Source organism: Thermobia domestica, chromosome 2 (assembly GCF_964235325.1).
Source record: "Thermobia domestica chromosome 2, izTheDome1.hap1.1, whole genome shotgun sequence".
NCBI classification, from domain to species: domain Eukaryota; kingdom Metazoa; phylum Arthropoda; class Insecta; order Zygentoma; family Lepismatidae; genus Thermobia; species Thermobia domestica.
Window position 1 is genome coordinate 209,613,020 of NC_137455.1, and position 18,003 is coordinate 209,631,022.

An 18,003-nucleotide genomic window follows, 5' to 3' on the forward strand; every position below is an offset into this window, starting at 1 on the left:
TCGTCTAGAAGCTTCACATGAACATAGTACCTCCTCTCCACACCATCTCAACGGTTGCCGTATAAATATATTTTTCGCTCTACGTATGTAATAACGTTAATATTTTGTTCGCGCAATACAAACAGAAACTACTTTGCTAATGCGAAGCAAGGTGATAAGAAAAAAACGCAAGTCAAAACAAGGTTTCTCTGGGAATCGAACCCAGACCTGCTACTTAGAAAGCAGACGCGATATCTCAGAGCGAAGTTACTACGTTGACTGATGTTTCTTCTATTACTCTTAACATGGCATATAACAAGGCAGATCAAGCCAATTCAACATTCAGGCAACTTTGCATTCAGGATGGCGACATTTTCAATGATTTGTTTCTTCACTTGAACTGCACTTCATCGTTAATAATATAGCAAAACCTGGCCTACTTAACCTGAGCACAACTTACAATTTTCAAGGGTACAAATTTTTGAGCCGCCATATTGAATCGAATATGACGACTTTTTCAACATGTCTGATTTCCCCCCTTTCTTACGCTGCAATCTACACATTCTAACGCAATTTCGTGTTTCAACCATATCTACAAGTTGACCAGAATTAGACGCCTCCTTAAAACATTCCCAACACTTTGTAACCACGAAGATGACTATTTTTTCAAGTTTAAGCACGCGTTCGGAAACTACGCACCAGAATAAACATCAGCTCGAAATTTCGACGTTCTAGCAACAGTCATTACAAATTTCACATTTTCTCGATTTGGGCTCCCAAACGAAAACGAATTTTAATGCTCTTTTTTCTAACACAAACCATGTTTCCAGCTTCACTGCCTGACAAAATATGACGTTTCTATGATGTGTGCAACTACCACAAAAAAAAACAGCATTTCGAAACGACGAAAAATTTCGACCCTTCATTTACATGGAAAATGTCGCCTTTTTCAAGATATCAGAAGTTTCCTGTTATTCACATTACATGATGAACATGTATGCGAAATTTGGTGTTTGTATGTTTTGTGGAAGTATGCAAACAATTAAGTGTGATTGCGACTTTAGAGGAATATGATTCCATTTTAAAAATTTATAGTATGTAAAGAATTATAACATAATAATAAAAAAATTTGAAATTAACCACATAAGATATTTCCAATTAGAAGTAACTAATTATCACGATGTGAACATAAGGTACACCAACTATATCATATTACATACGAGTACATTTGTGGGCGTTTACATCTGCAACAGTCCTAACAAAATCCGCTAAGTTGGTAACATCAATAACCAAATTTACTCTGTAAACTTAGTAGAATAAGTGGAATGTACCTGAGAGAAGTAAATACATCTACATTAATTTTTTCAAGACCTTTTATTTCTGAATAACAACTGGGTTACAAGAATAAATTTCGATACATATTGAAAAAACGAAGTCAAAGTTTCTTCTTTCTTGATTGCTTCTGTTTTATAATATTTTGAATGTAAATATGATTTAATAAAGCAAGTGTTATTTTGATTTGTTAAAAAAATGAAAATCATAAATATTTACAGAGAATTACACACAGTATGGACCCCTATATTTATAATATTTATACAGGAATAACTATTATTCCATTGTCAACTACTATACAAACTTGTTGATACATTCAACAAATATAATTTACAGAAGTCTGTTTTAAAAATTGACAGTGAAAAGTGTGAAAGTTTGTCGATAGAGACCATAGAAAAATAGAAGATGAAACAACAAAGACAATTTTTATCTAGCAATATTTCTTAAAGCTATATTGTAAGACATCATCTAAAACATTAATTCTCAATGCATGTTTTCAATAAATCTAAGTAATCATTTCACTCTATGAAAGCCTTAACTATTCAACATACAAAAATACTTTTTCAGTACATTTTTTATTCTTAGTATTAGCTATTCTACACACAATCAATTTGTATTGAGAAACTCTTTCCATGAGAATCATTGTTTATATACTATAAACATAATCCACACAATTCAAAAAATGTGAATACATAATATTATTTAGAAGATTAAATGTATTAATCTTTGATAAATTGACTGCGATCATAAGAGTAATATATCAGAATAAGTTTATCCTAAGAAACACGATCGACAAAGAAATATGATGAAGAATATATCATATTTGTTAAAAATAACTAAAAGAAAAATACATCTACTATATCACATTACGTACGCATAACTTATCTCATATATCTAAAAGAGCAAAATATAAGCAGAAACGAATATTGCAAGCTTACATTTTGCTACAGTATGATCGAATTTTGTTTGAAGGCTATTGTCTCTTTATTCCTTATACACAATTTTCATCGACTTTCATTCATAAATATAACAGAAATTAGAACTTTTAATGGAAAATTGAAGACAGAAGTATGTCTCTGGAATTTTACGTGAAAAGAGAAATATAATATTTTAAAATTTCCTTTTGCAAAGAAATATCCGGAATTCTTGTTTCAATTATTGAGAACACATAGAGAGAAACCTTTTTTCAGGTTGAAATTTCAGTAAATCAATAGTCTATATGTTTAAAAATAATATAATAAATTAATATATTCCCTGAAAATTTCAGTTTACTTTTTAAATAAGTATTGTTAATTGCATTTAATAACATATCATAGTAATTCATAGTAATTTCGTGCTATTATTTTGCAATGACGAGCATGAACAACTAATTAATAAACGTGGAAGGCATAAAAGAAATATACAAAGTTTCTTATTTTAAAAAAATGAGATATGTATCACTTTAAGCTCGCATATCATCAATTACTAACACTAATTGTTGTTTTTAAATGCAAGCTTAGGCTATATGATTTCTTTATAAAATGCGTGGTACAACATGTTTACAAGGTACAATTATAATCATTTTTTATAACAAAGCTATTTTGGCGAAAAATTAATTTGAATTCTCTCATGTGCTTTGTTCACAACACAATTTCTTCGTTTGTTACTAATTCATTTCTTAAACAAGCAAATAAACTTAAGTTAAGGCAATAAGATTCTCTTTTTCCCTTTAGATGTAAATGTTGTTCGAATCCAATATTCGATCTAAGCCTAGTAGACTAGGTGCTAAAACGACTTTAAAAATATTGCACTCTTTACTTCCATCTTTTATTAATAAAATATTTTTTTTATATATTTTAACGTGTTAATTTATTATGTATATTGACTACAAGGCTCTCAAACTTTCACCTATATTCTTTGGTCAGCACACTTTTGATGGTATGATAAGTTGTAATAAGCAACTGAATAAGTTGAAAAATTCAGATTAAAACATTATTGTTAACAGAAAACGTTGTTGTGCTCCACTGCTCGGGAAAACTAACATAAATTACCATTATGGCGTATAAATGAAATAGCTAAGTCCATTTATAAACAAAAGTTCTTGAATTTTTATATCAGTGTATTAATCACGTTATAAAAGTAACGTTTGTTTGAATTTCTCATAACTCAATGTATCTTATACAAAGTGTTTCCTACAAGTTAATTAACAGAATCTCAAACTTTCTTGATTTATTTAAGTTAATTCGTAATCACAAATTACAGAACAACCAGGATGTACAACACAAGCTACTTTTCAATTTCCAGTACTTTTAAATCAAATGCGTACATGAAGGTAAAGCTTTGAAGTACATGTGTCATTTTTTCTCTACATGACTATGACGAAATCGAACATAAACTACATTTAAACAATTAAAAACGTTTTCATTATCGACGTAACTTCCCATTGATTACTTTAACTTTTAAATTGTTACTGGCGTTATTTCAGAGCTTTCCTCCACGAAATTATATATATTGTAGGGAGTGCAAGATAGCTTTGGATCATTAATTATACAATACGAATAATATAGATAAAGCAAAATAGATAATAGTAATATTTTCATTATATCATGTCTATAGTTGTGGTAGTAACTAGCACTTCTGTGATTATTGTTACGCAATCTTTAAATATTTATTTAAAGAACAACAACAAACAAAAAAAGAAAGATACTTCAAAAAGAATTATATAGTGTTGAAAAAGATTGTTCTTCAGAAATCCATTTATAACTCCTATTATTTCAGAAAACATTCCTGATTTCTTCCATATACCGAAACAAACAATTAAAATCTTGTTTTAATTTATGAATTGGTATGTACAAAAACTGATCCACATAGAAATTATTTGACATTGAATGTTTGCTTTATAAAATGTTAGTAAACACGGTTGAATTCAGCTATACACACCAGCATTTAATACTTCCTTAATTTAATCTTTTTCAGAAGTCAAAGGTTATGTAACTTCAACAACTTTTAATGAAATTACTAACTTCTTATCACGTATAAAGAAATAGACTGAAAATGCTGTTGAGTAGCCAACTTGATAGAAAAAAAAGTGACCATTGAATTCTCTGTAGCCGTACGATTATCTTGTACCCTTTGACAAGCACTATGTATTTCCGATTAAATTCGTTTCCAATAGTTAAAGACACCTTATTGAAATCTACATTGTAAAGTGATTTTCTTCTTTCTTATTTGTATATTATTATTATTATTATTATTATTATTATTACTAGCAATAGTAACATTTGAAAGAATACTGGACTATGCAGTGTACTGCATGGGAAATAACTTGTAATACATTTGCTTCACGTGTTACTCGTACTGAAATGAAGGTGAAATATGTTCTCAAAAATTTTAGTCTGAAATCATTTCCTTGTACTTATATTCAAATGATTTAATAATTTTTGAGATATAGATATAACTTCGAAAATAAAGGAAAGAAACAGAAAACAACTGATACGTACACGTACATGTAGTTAGTTTACGTTTACATTATGTCTACGAGGATAACTTGAAGAATACTACAGTGTATCACAAAAAGCTCTAGTTTGAGAATTGGCTAATGTTGCCTTTTTCAGAAATCTTTCGCAGTGAGTATTTGGCTATGATACATGCTATTGCATATATGTGCAGATTTTATACAAGTTAATAATTAATTTCTGGTTCTTATTATATCCAAATCAAAGGAAATATAAAACATATTTATTAACTTGATTAGGACTTTTATCCAGTTTTGAGTGAGGAATCATAGTACACTAAGCCACAAATATTTCTTACACCCTGTATATTAACACAAATGCTGAAAATTTTAATATTATTGCCTGCAATATTTCACTTCGAGTTCTTCACCCACCGAAGGTGAATAATTATATTTTACATTTATATTACGTTCGTGATTTATAATTTACATTGAAAGTAAAATGACTGTCAGGCAAAATGAGTTTCCAACATCGCCTTTGTAAAAGAAAGTAATCGGTAACATTAACATCCTACTTTTGAGCATACACTTTTAATCAGTGCTATATGTTGGTATTAATATATCGAAGCATAATTAAAAAAAAAAAAAATTTCCTATTGCATTTTAGTGCTTTTTTGTGTTTTTTTTTTTTTATCTCAAACATATATGACAAAGTTCAATGCAAGAAATTAATTCAAATATTTCGTTACTTATTTTGATGTTGCAATCTCTATTCACACCACACATTTCTTCGTAGCTTAGATGCTAACAAACTTAAAGTCATTTCAAGCCACTCACACAATGCAACAAGATAGAAAATAGAAAGTTTCTTCTTTCCAACTCTACGAAGATATAAGTATAAATATACAACAATACATGCTATATACAAGGATACACGTCGCTTGCATCTTTGATGCCTGATTTTAAAAGCTTATGGCTGTTACTACTAGCAACAATATAAAAAATTCTAAAAGGGGATACCTAGTGCATACTACAATGGTAGTTCAATCTACTATATAAACGAGTTAACATGATGTTTCTACTACAAGACTGTGTTTACTACCATTTCTACTTTCATTTGACGGTTTACGTTCTAAACATTGTCCTCCAGGTTTATTGTTATCGCTATTATTATCATCTGAGTCAACGTATGTACAGAAAATAGAAGGACCTTGTTCAGAGCTTTCATTCTTGTGACTAGCATTGTCACTGCTACAATCATTTATTTCAATAGCACTACTTCTTCGTAGCCGAGGATATCGATATTCTGGAGCTTCTTGTGTTACAGTCAAGTACATATTGCTTCTTCCAGATGTCTGAGGTGCATTATGAGTAGATTCGCATAGATCCTCCAATGAGTCACGTAAGTTTTCTGAACTAGGATGAAACCTGCGATTTATCATTCCCTCTAAAAGTTGGTAGTCGCTTTCCTCAGCCTCTCGCAGATGAGCCTTTTCCATATGTATTGCCATCTCAGGATTAGACATTGTAGAAGATCGGTGAGTACTGTCATCTGGTCGTGGAGGTGAGAGAAGACGTGGTGTTCTTGGAGGACTCAATAAACTACAAACCGTTTCAAGCTCATCTGTGATGCTTGTGTATTCCGAATGCATTGCCATCAATATATTGCGAGCCGGTGGTATAACTTGAATTCGAGGTTCTGCCCATGTAACATGAGGAGATGCTAAAGAAATACTCCTTTCTACACGGGGTCGTGAAGTACGACCTTCTGTGTCAGGTTCTGATTGAGTAATACTTAATTGATGACGCGGTCCTTCATCTGACATCTGTCGCTCTTTGTGACTTTCACTACTACTCCTTCTAGGCATAGTTTCTCCGGACAGTTTCCTTTCAAATCTTGTTAAATCAGATGGCATTTCAGAGGCCTCATCAACTTCCAAACTGGAGTCTCGTCTAGACTCGCGTTCGTCTCTCGAGTACTCTTGATCAACTTCGGTTTGGTCATGTAAAGATGATTTTGAAGTTGTTAGTTTATGTTCATCAAGAGATAACTGGGGATGGCTCATTCTCCTTTTACTACCTGACGTTGAAAGTGGTTTCTCCGGTTCTTCACGTGAACTGCTTCCGTACGATCCTTTTCTTGTGTTCTCTGGAGGTTGAGGTGGAACTGGTACAGGTGACTCTGGTCTTGATTCCTCAATTGGTTTGAAAGCTGACGTAGATAGGAACAATGAATCTAAATATGAATCGGGTCTTACTTCAGTTAAGGATCTAGTTGGTCTACGTTTAGCGAGATAACCAGATGTAGGCCGTAAAAGTTTATCGTCTATGGAATCTGAAAGTTTCGTTGGCACTTCCAATGTCTCTACGTCCGGGAAAGGATTGTCATCTGATGTGATGCGTTGTGTAGCCATGAAACGATGTATAACAGCAAGATGGCTTATGGTCTGTTCAGACAAATCCTCTAATTTCCTGAGACGAAATTCCAGAGCTTGCATAGAAATACTTTGAGTATTTTCTTTGTGATTTATATCTTCTATTTTTTGGGACATATTTTCAACACGGTCTGTAGTTATTTTTATTTTTTCTTCAGTTGATTGCTGCAATTCCCGTTCTTTTTCTTGAAAATATCCTTCCACACATTCCTCTTCGTAATCATATAAACGCTCTAAATCTATGTCTTCAAGAAATAATTTTAGGCCATTATCGTAGGTCTCTTCTAAACCTTTTACTTTCGCTGTACAGTATTTATATAAAAGGTATATATGACAAAATATTATTAATGGGGGAGGCAAAACAGGCTTCTGTTCATATTCCATGACAACTGTAAATCTTTGAAACATCCACACCTGATGAGATACTGCATTCACTTCAATAAAAATATTATTAAACACCGCAATCAATAGATTAATAAGTAAAATATTGGCAACAAGAAGGTATATTGACATTACTGCTGGAGTAATCCAAGCTCCTGTTGGAGTTTCACACTCGAGATCAGGATTATCAACATCAGAACGACATTTTGATTCGATATCGTCAGCAAACACCTCTCCGTACAACATAAAATAAGGCTGATAAAATACTTCTTTGGCCAAATTCCAGCTAGGTTCCTCATCAGGGTAACGAATTGACTGCCGACATACACCGAAACTCATAAGCACTACTAATAACAACACAACGAAATAAATCATATTCTTCACCATTTTGCCCATCATTGTCACCAAGGGACCTAAATACTTATTTACACCAAGAATATTTAGAATTCGAAGATACCAGTATACAATATCCACACAATAAATAACACGACCCACACTTTGTGACGATGGTTCTAGTCGAAGACTAAATCCGACCAAAAAGAAGATTATTGCCATTGCATCACAGGGATTCCACATATTTAAAGCCCAAACAGAAAACTTCTGACTGAAAAAGATAATACAAACTGGTGTTAAAAAATTATTATTTTCATAATATTTGTGCATTATTTTATTTCGATAAGCATTTCAAAGGTTTTTATTTTACTTTTTTGAAACGGATCTGTCGTACGATAAAATATAATTTTAATGAAGATGGTTTATTTAAATGTAAACATTCTACAGTTTTATATGAATTTTTTAATACGAGATGAGATCAAACACTACGGTGAATAGTATTGAAAAAGATTTTACAATATTTACGTTCCTTCCTTTGCTCATTCAAATATAACAATTTTCCTTTCATTATGACCTCAACTATTATAAAAAGTGCATATCCAATAATGCCTTGTAAAATATTTTTACAATATCTGCGTTCTTTTCTTTGTTGAATCAAATGTTAACAGAACTTTCTTTCTACATAACTTCTTTCTTTGCATTATTCCGTCAACTGCTATCTGTTCCAAATGACAAGTTAAAGGAGCAGTAGAAAACTGTTTCTGAAATAACGTGATATTCTTCCTGATACTGCAGAGAAGCGATGACGAAAAATTATGATGGCACTATGCTTTCGAAAGCTTGAAAGTGTTTTGACTAGTAGCTGAAAGTTTAAGAATTCCGTTACTTTTCTAGAAATTTCAAATTCCCTGATTTTCCAGGATATTCCACTCATTCGCCACCATGTATTGCAAGTAATATAAACCTCTTCATAAGAAATAGTAACCGAAAGCTTGCTGTAGCTTTTTATTTTTAACGCTGATTCTTCCTTTTCTCGTTTCTTTTTTTCATTCTGCCTTAATTTTTTCATTTCTGGTTTCGAAGGGGGGGGGGTCCGGACTCCTGAACCCTTCTTCCCCTCGGCTACGTGCCTGAATCAGAGAAATTTTACGAGAAAGTTGTCCTGAAAATAGACAATCATATGTAGATAGATACACAAATACCGGCTGGATGATAGAAGCTTCTTTATAGCTGTACTTATTTCAGCTACTGCTTTAAGGTAAAATAGATATGAGTTTTCTATGGCATGATTACACCTTGTAACTTCAAGAGTATCGAGTTATTTCTAACAAATTAACTATTTTTACCGGGAGCTTTTCGATTCTCTTGAAAGGTATTTCTATACATCGTTTGTGTGTATACTGTACAGTAACAGATTACATTTTTTTCAGTTTATCGAAAGAACCCTGTAATAATCTTATGGAAAATAATTTTAGATCAAGTTAGCTATGATGAATAAATATCGCAGTATTTGAGGTTCTGATCACAAAACTAAGAAACTGATAGCTTTTCTGATTTTAGTTATCAAAGCGCAATGTGTCAAAACAGAAAAACTGTTGGTTTTTGAACTTCGTATTCACTTGCATTTTTAACCAACGGGAACTATATAACACAATGTAGCAAATTTTATTTAAATGTATCTTCCACATGAATATGTTGTGGTACTAAATATTGTGAAAAGTATGCATTTTACAGCCTATAGCAAATATAAACGAGTTAATTAATTAACAAACAAATTTTGTGCTTATGTCAATTGGGACGTTCGCCCAGGACTCTAAAATTACAATGTATATATATTAATATGAGTAAACTTCATTTCTCACAGGAAGAATGTAAAATCCTTCATATTTAACTCTAGTCCTCGTGCCTAAAACATTTACTTATGAAGGTAAATCATTTTATTGAAACTAAACCAATTACACACATAGCTGCACATCTTCCAGAAACATATAGTTTTAATAAGTTTAAGAATTGTACTGAGATAAATATACCGCATTAATTGTACATAAATTAATTTAAAGCAATTACCTTATTGTTACAGGTTCTGACGAAGCTATTTCTCTAACCTTTTCACATCCTAGAGTAATTATATAGGAAACAATGAAGAGTTCTTGCCAGGATGGCAAGTGGGTCATTCTAACTAATACAACGTAACTGTAGAAACACAGGAAGACCATATAGGCTATCTGCAAATTAAAATAAGATAAACACTCGTTAGTATGTCAAATAGTCTACATCACTTTCAAACAAACAGAATGTATACACAAAAATTCCTAAAATAAACGTTGTCGTTATTTTCTTCAATAAAGAAATATTTCATTAATAATTCTATAATGTTTTCTAAATTATTCGTTACGAAAAAAATCACAAGGGATAGATTACTCTTGGGGATGAGTTTCTTTTCAGACTATTTTCTCGAAAGCAACTCAGGTGATTTTCATATTTCATATTTTCATATTTCATAAATAAATATCTCATTATTATTATTATTATTATTATTATTATTATTATTATTATTATTATTATTATTATTATTATTATATTGCATAAATCACTTCCATAAGAATATCCACAAGGGTAGTTTACCGTTTTTTTTTTTTTTTTGTTTTTTTTTTGTTTGACAATTTTGTAAAATACAACTCATGCGATTTTGTTGTTATTTTATAAACAAATATTTCAGTAATAACCTTGACATATAGCATAATTCATTTCTTATGGAAAAGTCTACAAGGGATAGTTTACTTCTGAAAATGGATTTTCTTTGGGTGAAGTTTTCTGGAAACGCCTTATAATTTTATTTGTATTTCACAAGAAAATGTTTCACTAATGTTTGCAGCAGAACATGCTTTAGTTTAAGAATTTAGAGTGAGAAGGGATATTGAGGTGATTAGTGCATTTTATTATTTCTTTCGAGGAACGAAAATGAGAGAAGAAACTATGGTGATCGTGAAAACAATCGAATTCGAGATTTCAACGGATTTACACGTTTCATGGCCAATAGATTCCAAGAAAACGATTCTTTGACATTTGTTTGTCTGTTTGTCCTGATGTATACTCGTCTAGAGACTATGCGTTCAACGCATTTCAACCAAACTTTAAAGTTTTTATACAGTTCTTCAAGACTTTTTTTATTAGATTTTTTTCCTACTCCCAAAGTAAGGGAAAAAATCAAAATTGGTGATTTTCCCAAAAACGGCTCAAACTATTTTGTTTATATTTTAAAAATCAATTTCTAAAAATCAGAGAGTAGTATAAATTGTTATTTCTCTGAGAAAAGTCTACGATCACAGGATATTATTCCTCTGGACTTCCCCTGTTAGATTATTTTACGAACAGAGTTTATGCAGCATATGTATTGGATTTAAGAACACTGATAACGAATGCTATTTCTAGTGTGACTTCAGAAATTTAGCATGACATATGATGGGAAATCGAATACTGCTTAGACGTAGCACTGGTATATTTACTTCGCAACAAAAATTTATGAGTTTATTCCTCTTTTGATGTGCAGCTCTAACAGTTTCTTCGTAACAAAATTTTGTAATGCGGCAGTCTTTATTGACACCTTTGATTACCTGAAATTATATTTTCTGAATATAAATCGAACAACACAAAAATTACACAAATACAGAGAAAACTGAATACAAATTTTATTTTAAAATAATATATTCGTAGATCAAGGAGATCCATTTTATCTACAAGATTTGTAAGTGGACATTTTCTTGCCACTTACTTGATTTATATTAATAATGATTTTTTTTTTAATTTGTACTTTTATATGATAAATATATATATACAAACGTATAAATATTAGGTTTATTCCCAGGCCTGGGTGTTTAATATATATTAAGTGTAAATATGAAGCTAATAATTTATTTCATATATATATGTATATTAGTCTGAATATTGTATGCAAACTGTATAATTATTTTTCTTAAGTATTTCAGCTCATATAGTTAACAATGAATCTTTTAGTTTTAAAGATAGATAGAAACACTGGTCCATTAGAAGCTATAGTTTTAGTCCACATGTGTTGCAGAGAAACGGAAAATTATAGGAGGGGAGGTAGTTAGCGTCCTTCCTTTTTTCAAAGTTAACGATCTTTTCTTTCTTTTGACTAGGGAACTTTTCGTATTTAGATTCTGCAACGTGTTTCCCGATTCGTATATAAGCGATCCCTGTTCTCTTGGTCAGGGTTGTTCTTTCAGAAACCATTGGATCACATGGCTACATAAGGCCTTCGGTCCTGGGTGAACGTGGATCAACCACTTTTGTTTTTAAGTCAACTTCGAGGACTTTTTTTTTGTCAGGGCTATGCAGTAAAAAGACTTGCTGGTTAGGTGGTCTTGCGTACGGCCAAGTAGGGAGATAGGATACATAGTTTAATAATTTAAGATGTTAACTTTTTCTTAAGCTATTTTCGATTTTCTTAAGTTTGTTCCCCTGCTAGGAATTATGTTTAATTAGGTGAGATTTTATTAAGATAAAGGTTTGTTAAACCTTTGGTTAGGTCTTATGAAGGATATTCCCGAACTCAAACGGTTTTGGGTTCGATCCATTTTATGGTTGAGAAGTTATTTCTCAAACCTTGTATAGTTTTTACATGTTGTAATTTTGTTTTCCTGTCTTAACCTGTGATAGGGATTGGCCCTTGTAAAAGGGTCAAGTTTTCTGGTCTCATTAGTGAGAGACCGATGGATAGGGCACGGCCTACTTTAAGGGCCATTTTCTTGTCTCATAATGAGAGACTGTTTTTTACCTTACCCTCACCTTTATCCTCATAAAGATTTTAGCTAGGCATCCCGAACACAGTTTTTCTTGTATACGAGGATTCTGTGTAGCTAGGACAAGCTTTTCTTCAAGTGAGAGAATTGCTTTTAAATTTAAGGCTAAGATGAGCTGTTGCATCAGTGAGGACAGCAATAAGCTTATGCCACAGGACCCCCAACATTTAAAGGACTTTTAGAGGAGTAGAGAATTTACATTAGGAATGTACTGGCTCGGAGCGAGGGCCTATACAGATAGAAACACTTCAGAGTTTGCAGTGAAGACTCTGGGGGAATAACTCTGCGTGTGCGATTACTAAAAACTTCTTATTAGTTTATCTATCTTGGAAATAAAAGGATCAACAAAATAATGGTGTTTTGTCTTTAAAATAAAAAAGTCCCTGAATCCGGGAACAAGAATCTCCAGTTAAACATACCCCTAGATATTGAATAATAGTACATACGAATTAATATAATTTTTTATGTGTAGTATATTTATATATAGTGAGTATTGCATTAAGGAAATGGCCGAATCGATAAGTAGGCCAGGTATTTTCATAAGAAAAGAAGAATTGAAGAGTAATTAGATAAGTTGAGGAAAGATATACTACATATTTTGTGGGCTCTTTGCCGGGATTTTTGAAGTCAAAATACCATATCCTTTTTATGAAATTAAGATCAGGAAGAAAAACCGACATGGCCGGACAGATAGATATAAGGGCGTTGAAAGAAGCTCTGGGGATACAAGGAGAAGCAGATATTGAAGTAGAACAAATTCTGCAGTTAATTAGGAGTATGAGTCAGAATAACGAGAGAAATAATGATAGAGTAGAAACAAACAGTCAAAACGGGGAAAGCTCAGTTAGCACATGCTCTTGTAAGAAAATAGTGGACGAAGTAAAAATACAATTGCCACATTTTTCCGGATCAACGACCGACAATCCGTTTTTATTTATAGAATCCTTAAGGGATTATTCAAAGAGAAGAGACATCTCTTTGGAAGATATTTTAGATAAGATAGTTCCCAATCTACTAGACGGGGATAGTAAGCAATGGTTCAATTTTAAAGCTCCATTTTTGAATTTCTCCGAGTTCCAGAATAGCTTTCTACAAGAATACTATAGCTTCAATTATGAACTCGAAATTGAATCAGAAATTGCGCAGAGAGTGCAATTGCCTTCGGAATCCATGGCAAAATTTGTGAGAAGTATGGCAGTTCTATACAGTAGACTTCGAACCCCACCGTCAGAAGAGGAGCAAGTAAATAGGATTATTAGTAAGTCACATCCTAAATTTAAAATTTACATGCACGAAAGAAAATTCAGCACGCTTAAAGAATTGGAAGCGTATGCTGTAAAGATCCAATCTATTTTATTAGAAGAAGTAAATTACGCAAAGTTGCATAAGAATGGGATAGTAGGAAAGGACTTAGCAATTGTTTCTAATAACGCACAGGACCTTAGTAAAGTACCTGAAATTAAAGCTGAGGCTTTAGATCCGGCATTATTTAAACGTAACTTGGGGGAACAAATTAGTGAAAAAACTGTAAAGAAAGATCAGTTACGTTGCCATTTTTGCAATGCTTTAGGGCATTTTAAGAATCAGTGTAGGAAATTCAAGAAATTATCCGAGAAGAAAGGCGATCAAATTGCTGCTGCAACCGTTAGAAGAGTAGCAAATAACAAGAAATGCTCTCCGTATGCATATGCTTTTTTCTATCGTAGATCAACAGACGTTTTCTTCGACAGCGGGAGTGAAATCTCATTTACGAGCTCTGAAATTGCTAAACAATGGATAGAAAATGGAGCGAAAATGAAGGAAATACACGAAGAAATTCTTCTGGCAACCGGAAGTACTATTTCTAAGCAAATAGTTTTTCCTCGTTTTTGTTTGAAGAAGAGAGTTTTTTCTTTTCCATTCTATATTTTGGATTCTCCCTCCATCCCCACTGTTTTAGGAGCTAATTTCTTAGAGCATGCTGGAATTCAGCTTCATTTGAGCAAATCTGGGTGGAAGTTTGACCAAGAAAAGCACCTCACCAGATTTATAATTCCCGAGAAGAAACAGAAAACTACAGAGGCCACTTACGAGCGAAAGAAACCAGCTGTCAATAGGAAAAATGAACAAAGAGGGGAAGGTGATCCTCCGAGTTCTCAAGGGACACGTGCCCCCCATAAACAGGAAGGGAGGGACACAGAAAGAAGTTTCGCATGCGAGGAGGCTAAGAAGAGTGAAAAAAGAAGGCGGAGAACTTTTTTATGGTCAGCTGTAGGCGGGGGATCCAAAAAGCATGGGAAAGGCCACCCTTAATTAAGGCAAGTATTTTTGGAAAAGACTATTTACTCTTTATGGACAGTGGGAGCTCCTATTCTTTCATTTCCGGTCAAGTTGCCGAAGAATTTGAGAAGCAAGGTTGTAAAGTTAAAAGGGACATAATGTACTTGTCTCTGGCAGAAGGTTCCACTTCAGTAAATAAAAGTGTTACTGTAGAAGTCAATTTCTATGGGAAGTGTGTAAAACAGAAATTCTTTATTCTCCCTTATTTATCGAAGCCTATTTTATGTGGGAGAGATTTTCTTTATAAGAATAAAATAGTATTATCATTTGGTTTATTCGGTTGGAAAATAGAAGACTATATGTCTCCTGTTTATGCTTTTGATGCTTATATAGATGAAAAGTCGAAGATTTCAGAGAGTCTGTTTTTAGGAGAAAATAAAGAAGTTTTGATAGACCAAATGTTGAGTAAAGTCAACATAGACTCTAATGTAAAAGAGAGGTTAAAGAATATTCTGTACACACATAAGGAAGCATTTTCAACTAAGCCTGGTTTAACCCATTTACTAGAACATGAAATCAGGGTTGCCAATCCCCGCCCATTTTATTCTCGGGTTAGACCCCTTTCAACAGAAAAGAAAAAAATAATGGAGAAGCTTCTAGACGAAATGGAATCAGATAATTTGATAGAAAAGTGCCATTCCGATTTTGTAAGCGCCCCCATTTTGCATAAAAAGCGTGATAATTCGTATAAATTAATTTTGGACTCGCGCCAGGTGAACGCTATGACGATTAAGGAATCATGTTCTTTACCTAGTTTAACTGAATCACTAGCGCACTTGGGAGGAAAGAATTGGTTCGTCATCTTGGACGCTAAGTTTGCTTATGCGCAAATAAAAATTCACCAAGACAGTCGAAAGTATACGGCCTTTAATACGCATAAAGGTATATACCGATACAGAGTCGGGTGTTATGGTTTAAAAAATATGCCTTTTTCGCTAGTAAAATTAATGCAGATGGTACTAGGAGAACTATATTTCACAAAGGTAATCGCTTATTATGATGATTTCCTATTAGGCAGCGAAACACAGGAAGAATTACTTGAAATTCTTAATGAATTTTTAAGTAGAATGAAGTCCGCCGGACTTACTTTGAATCCAGAGAAAGCTGTTCTCTTTTCTCAAGAGATAGAGTTCTTAGGTTTCCGTATACGACCTGGTGTGGTCACCTGCACGGAAGAAAAGATTCGAATGGCAAATCAATTCCCTAGGCCGAAGAATGTTAAGGGACTTCAGGCTTTAATAGGCTATTTTAACTTTTTTCATTTTCGAATTAAAAACATGGCCGAAATTATTGCTCCGATGACTCAGTTACTCAGAAAAAACACTGTTTTTAAATGGGAGAGTATACATGATCAGGCTTTGGACAGATTGAAGAATGCATTATCGGAAGACCCCGAACTTCTGCTACCAAAACTAAATGAACCTTTCTTTATATACATTGACGGATCAAAAATAGCGAGTGGCTACACTCTTTGTCAGAAAGATGATAAAGGAAGATTAGGAGTGGTTGCCTACGGGTCTAGGCGATTAAATAGAGCTCAAGAAAAGTATTGTTCTGCATATCTTGAATTGCTTGCCATCGTTACGTCCATTGAGAAATTTGAAGTTTATTTAGTACATGCTCCTGTAGTGCATGTTTATACAGACAACAGAGCTGCTATAAGTTTATTAAAGGCTACTAATATTCCCCCGATGGTCTGTCGTTGGGCTACACGCATCATGAGATTTAATGTAGTTTTACATTATAGACCAGGAAAGATACAGCATGTAGATTTATTATCTAGGATTGAAAATAATCACACAGAGGGACCGGAATTCATTGGTTCTGAAGAAGCTGAAGAGAACTTACCTTTGGGAGGAGACGATCCTGGTTACTTAAAGATACAATTAGAAGATGGTGCACTTGTTGATTTTAACGAGGTAAAAAGATCGGAAGTTCTGTTGACAGATATAATAGATAGTAAATCTGTTAAAATAGAAAAGCAAAAAATGAAGGTTGAAAAGCAGAAGAAAAATATAGAGAATTTTACTACGACACCAGTCTCGAATAGGGAGAAGAAAACGTTTTTTCGGGAATTACCTTTTTGTCTTCTTGCCGAAGAAGAAGAAGAGAAAAAAGAAGAAACTTCAAATGGGATTCTAATTAAGTTGACAGATTTTGAAAGGATAATAGAATATCAAGAGAAAGATGTTTTTCTGAATAAATTAATCCGCTTCAAAAGAAACGAAAGACAAACACTCTCTCGTTCAATGAGAAATAAACTCAAATACCTAGATAGTGTCACATATTTTTCTGACCAAGGGATTCTTATGCGCCGTGTTAAAATCATGAACGAGATAAAACATGTAATATGGATTCCCAAAATATTGCGCGCTTCTGCTTGCTATGCAGGTCACATGATTAAAGAATCCGGACATCCTTCTTTTAATGAAACCTTTAGAAAAATAAGAAACACATATTTTTGGAATAATATGAAACGTGACATACTGGGTTTCTGTAAAAGTTGTGTAGCCTGTACTGTATTTAAGGAAAATATCAACACAAAATTTGGAGAGTTGCAGAGCTCATTAGCTACTAAGCCCAACCAAATTATTTTTGTAGACAATTTTGGGGCTCTACCTGCTTCAAAGGAAGGAGGATACAGATACTGTTTTGTAGTAGTAGACGGTTTCTCCAGATTTATTAAACTATACCCCATAAGAAGACTGACAGCAAAAACTATGGTAAATTGCATAGTTAATTTCTTCTCAGAGTACGGAAGCTATGAATATATATGTTCTGATAATCATAGTGTGTTTTCGTGCAAGTTATGGAGAGAAGTTATGACGGTTCTAGGAACTAAATATAGTTATATTAGCGCCTACAGGGCTAAGGCCAATAAATCCGAAAGGATTATTAAAGACGTAAAACTGTTACTAGGTATTTATAATAAATACCATGAGAATTGGAGTAGGGATATTAAACACAT

The 18,003-nt window shown here is 32.9% G+C and overlaps 1 protein-coding gene across 1 annotated transcript in view; it reads right to left on the minus strand.

Annotated features, from left to right (window-relative positions):
- Positions 1-1,355: 1,355 nt before the first annotated feature.
- Trpm (transient receptor potential cation channel, subfamily M) overlaps positions 1,356-18,003 on the minus strand; it is a 179,584-nt gene continuing 162,936 nt past the window's right edge. The window contains exons 17-18 of the mRNA XM_081749898.1: positions 9,961-10,118; positions 1,356-8,164 (exon numbers count right to left, since the gene is read on the minus strand). Of these exons, the coding sequence (XP_081606024.1) occupies positions 5,809-8,164; positions 9,961-10,118 (2,514 nt within the window). The 3' untranslated portion in view covers positions 1,356-5,808. The remainder of the gene's footprint in view (positions 8,165-9,960; positions 10,119-18,003) is intronic.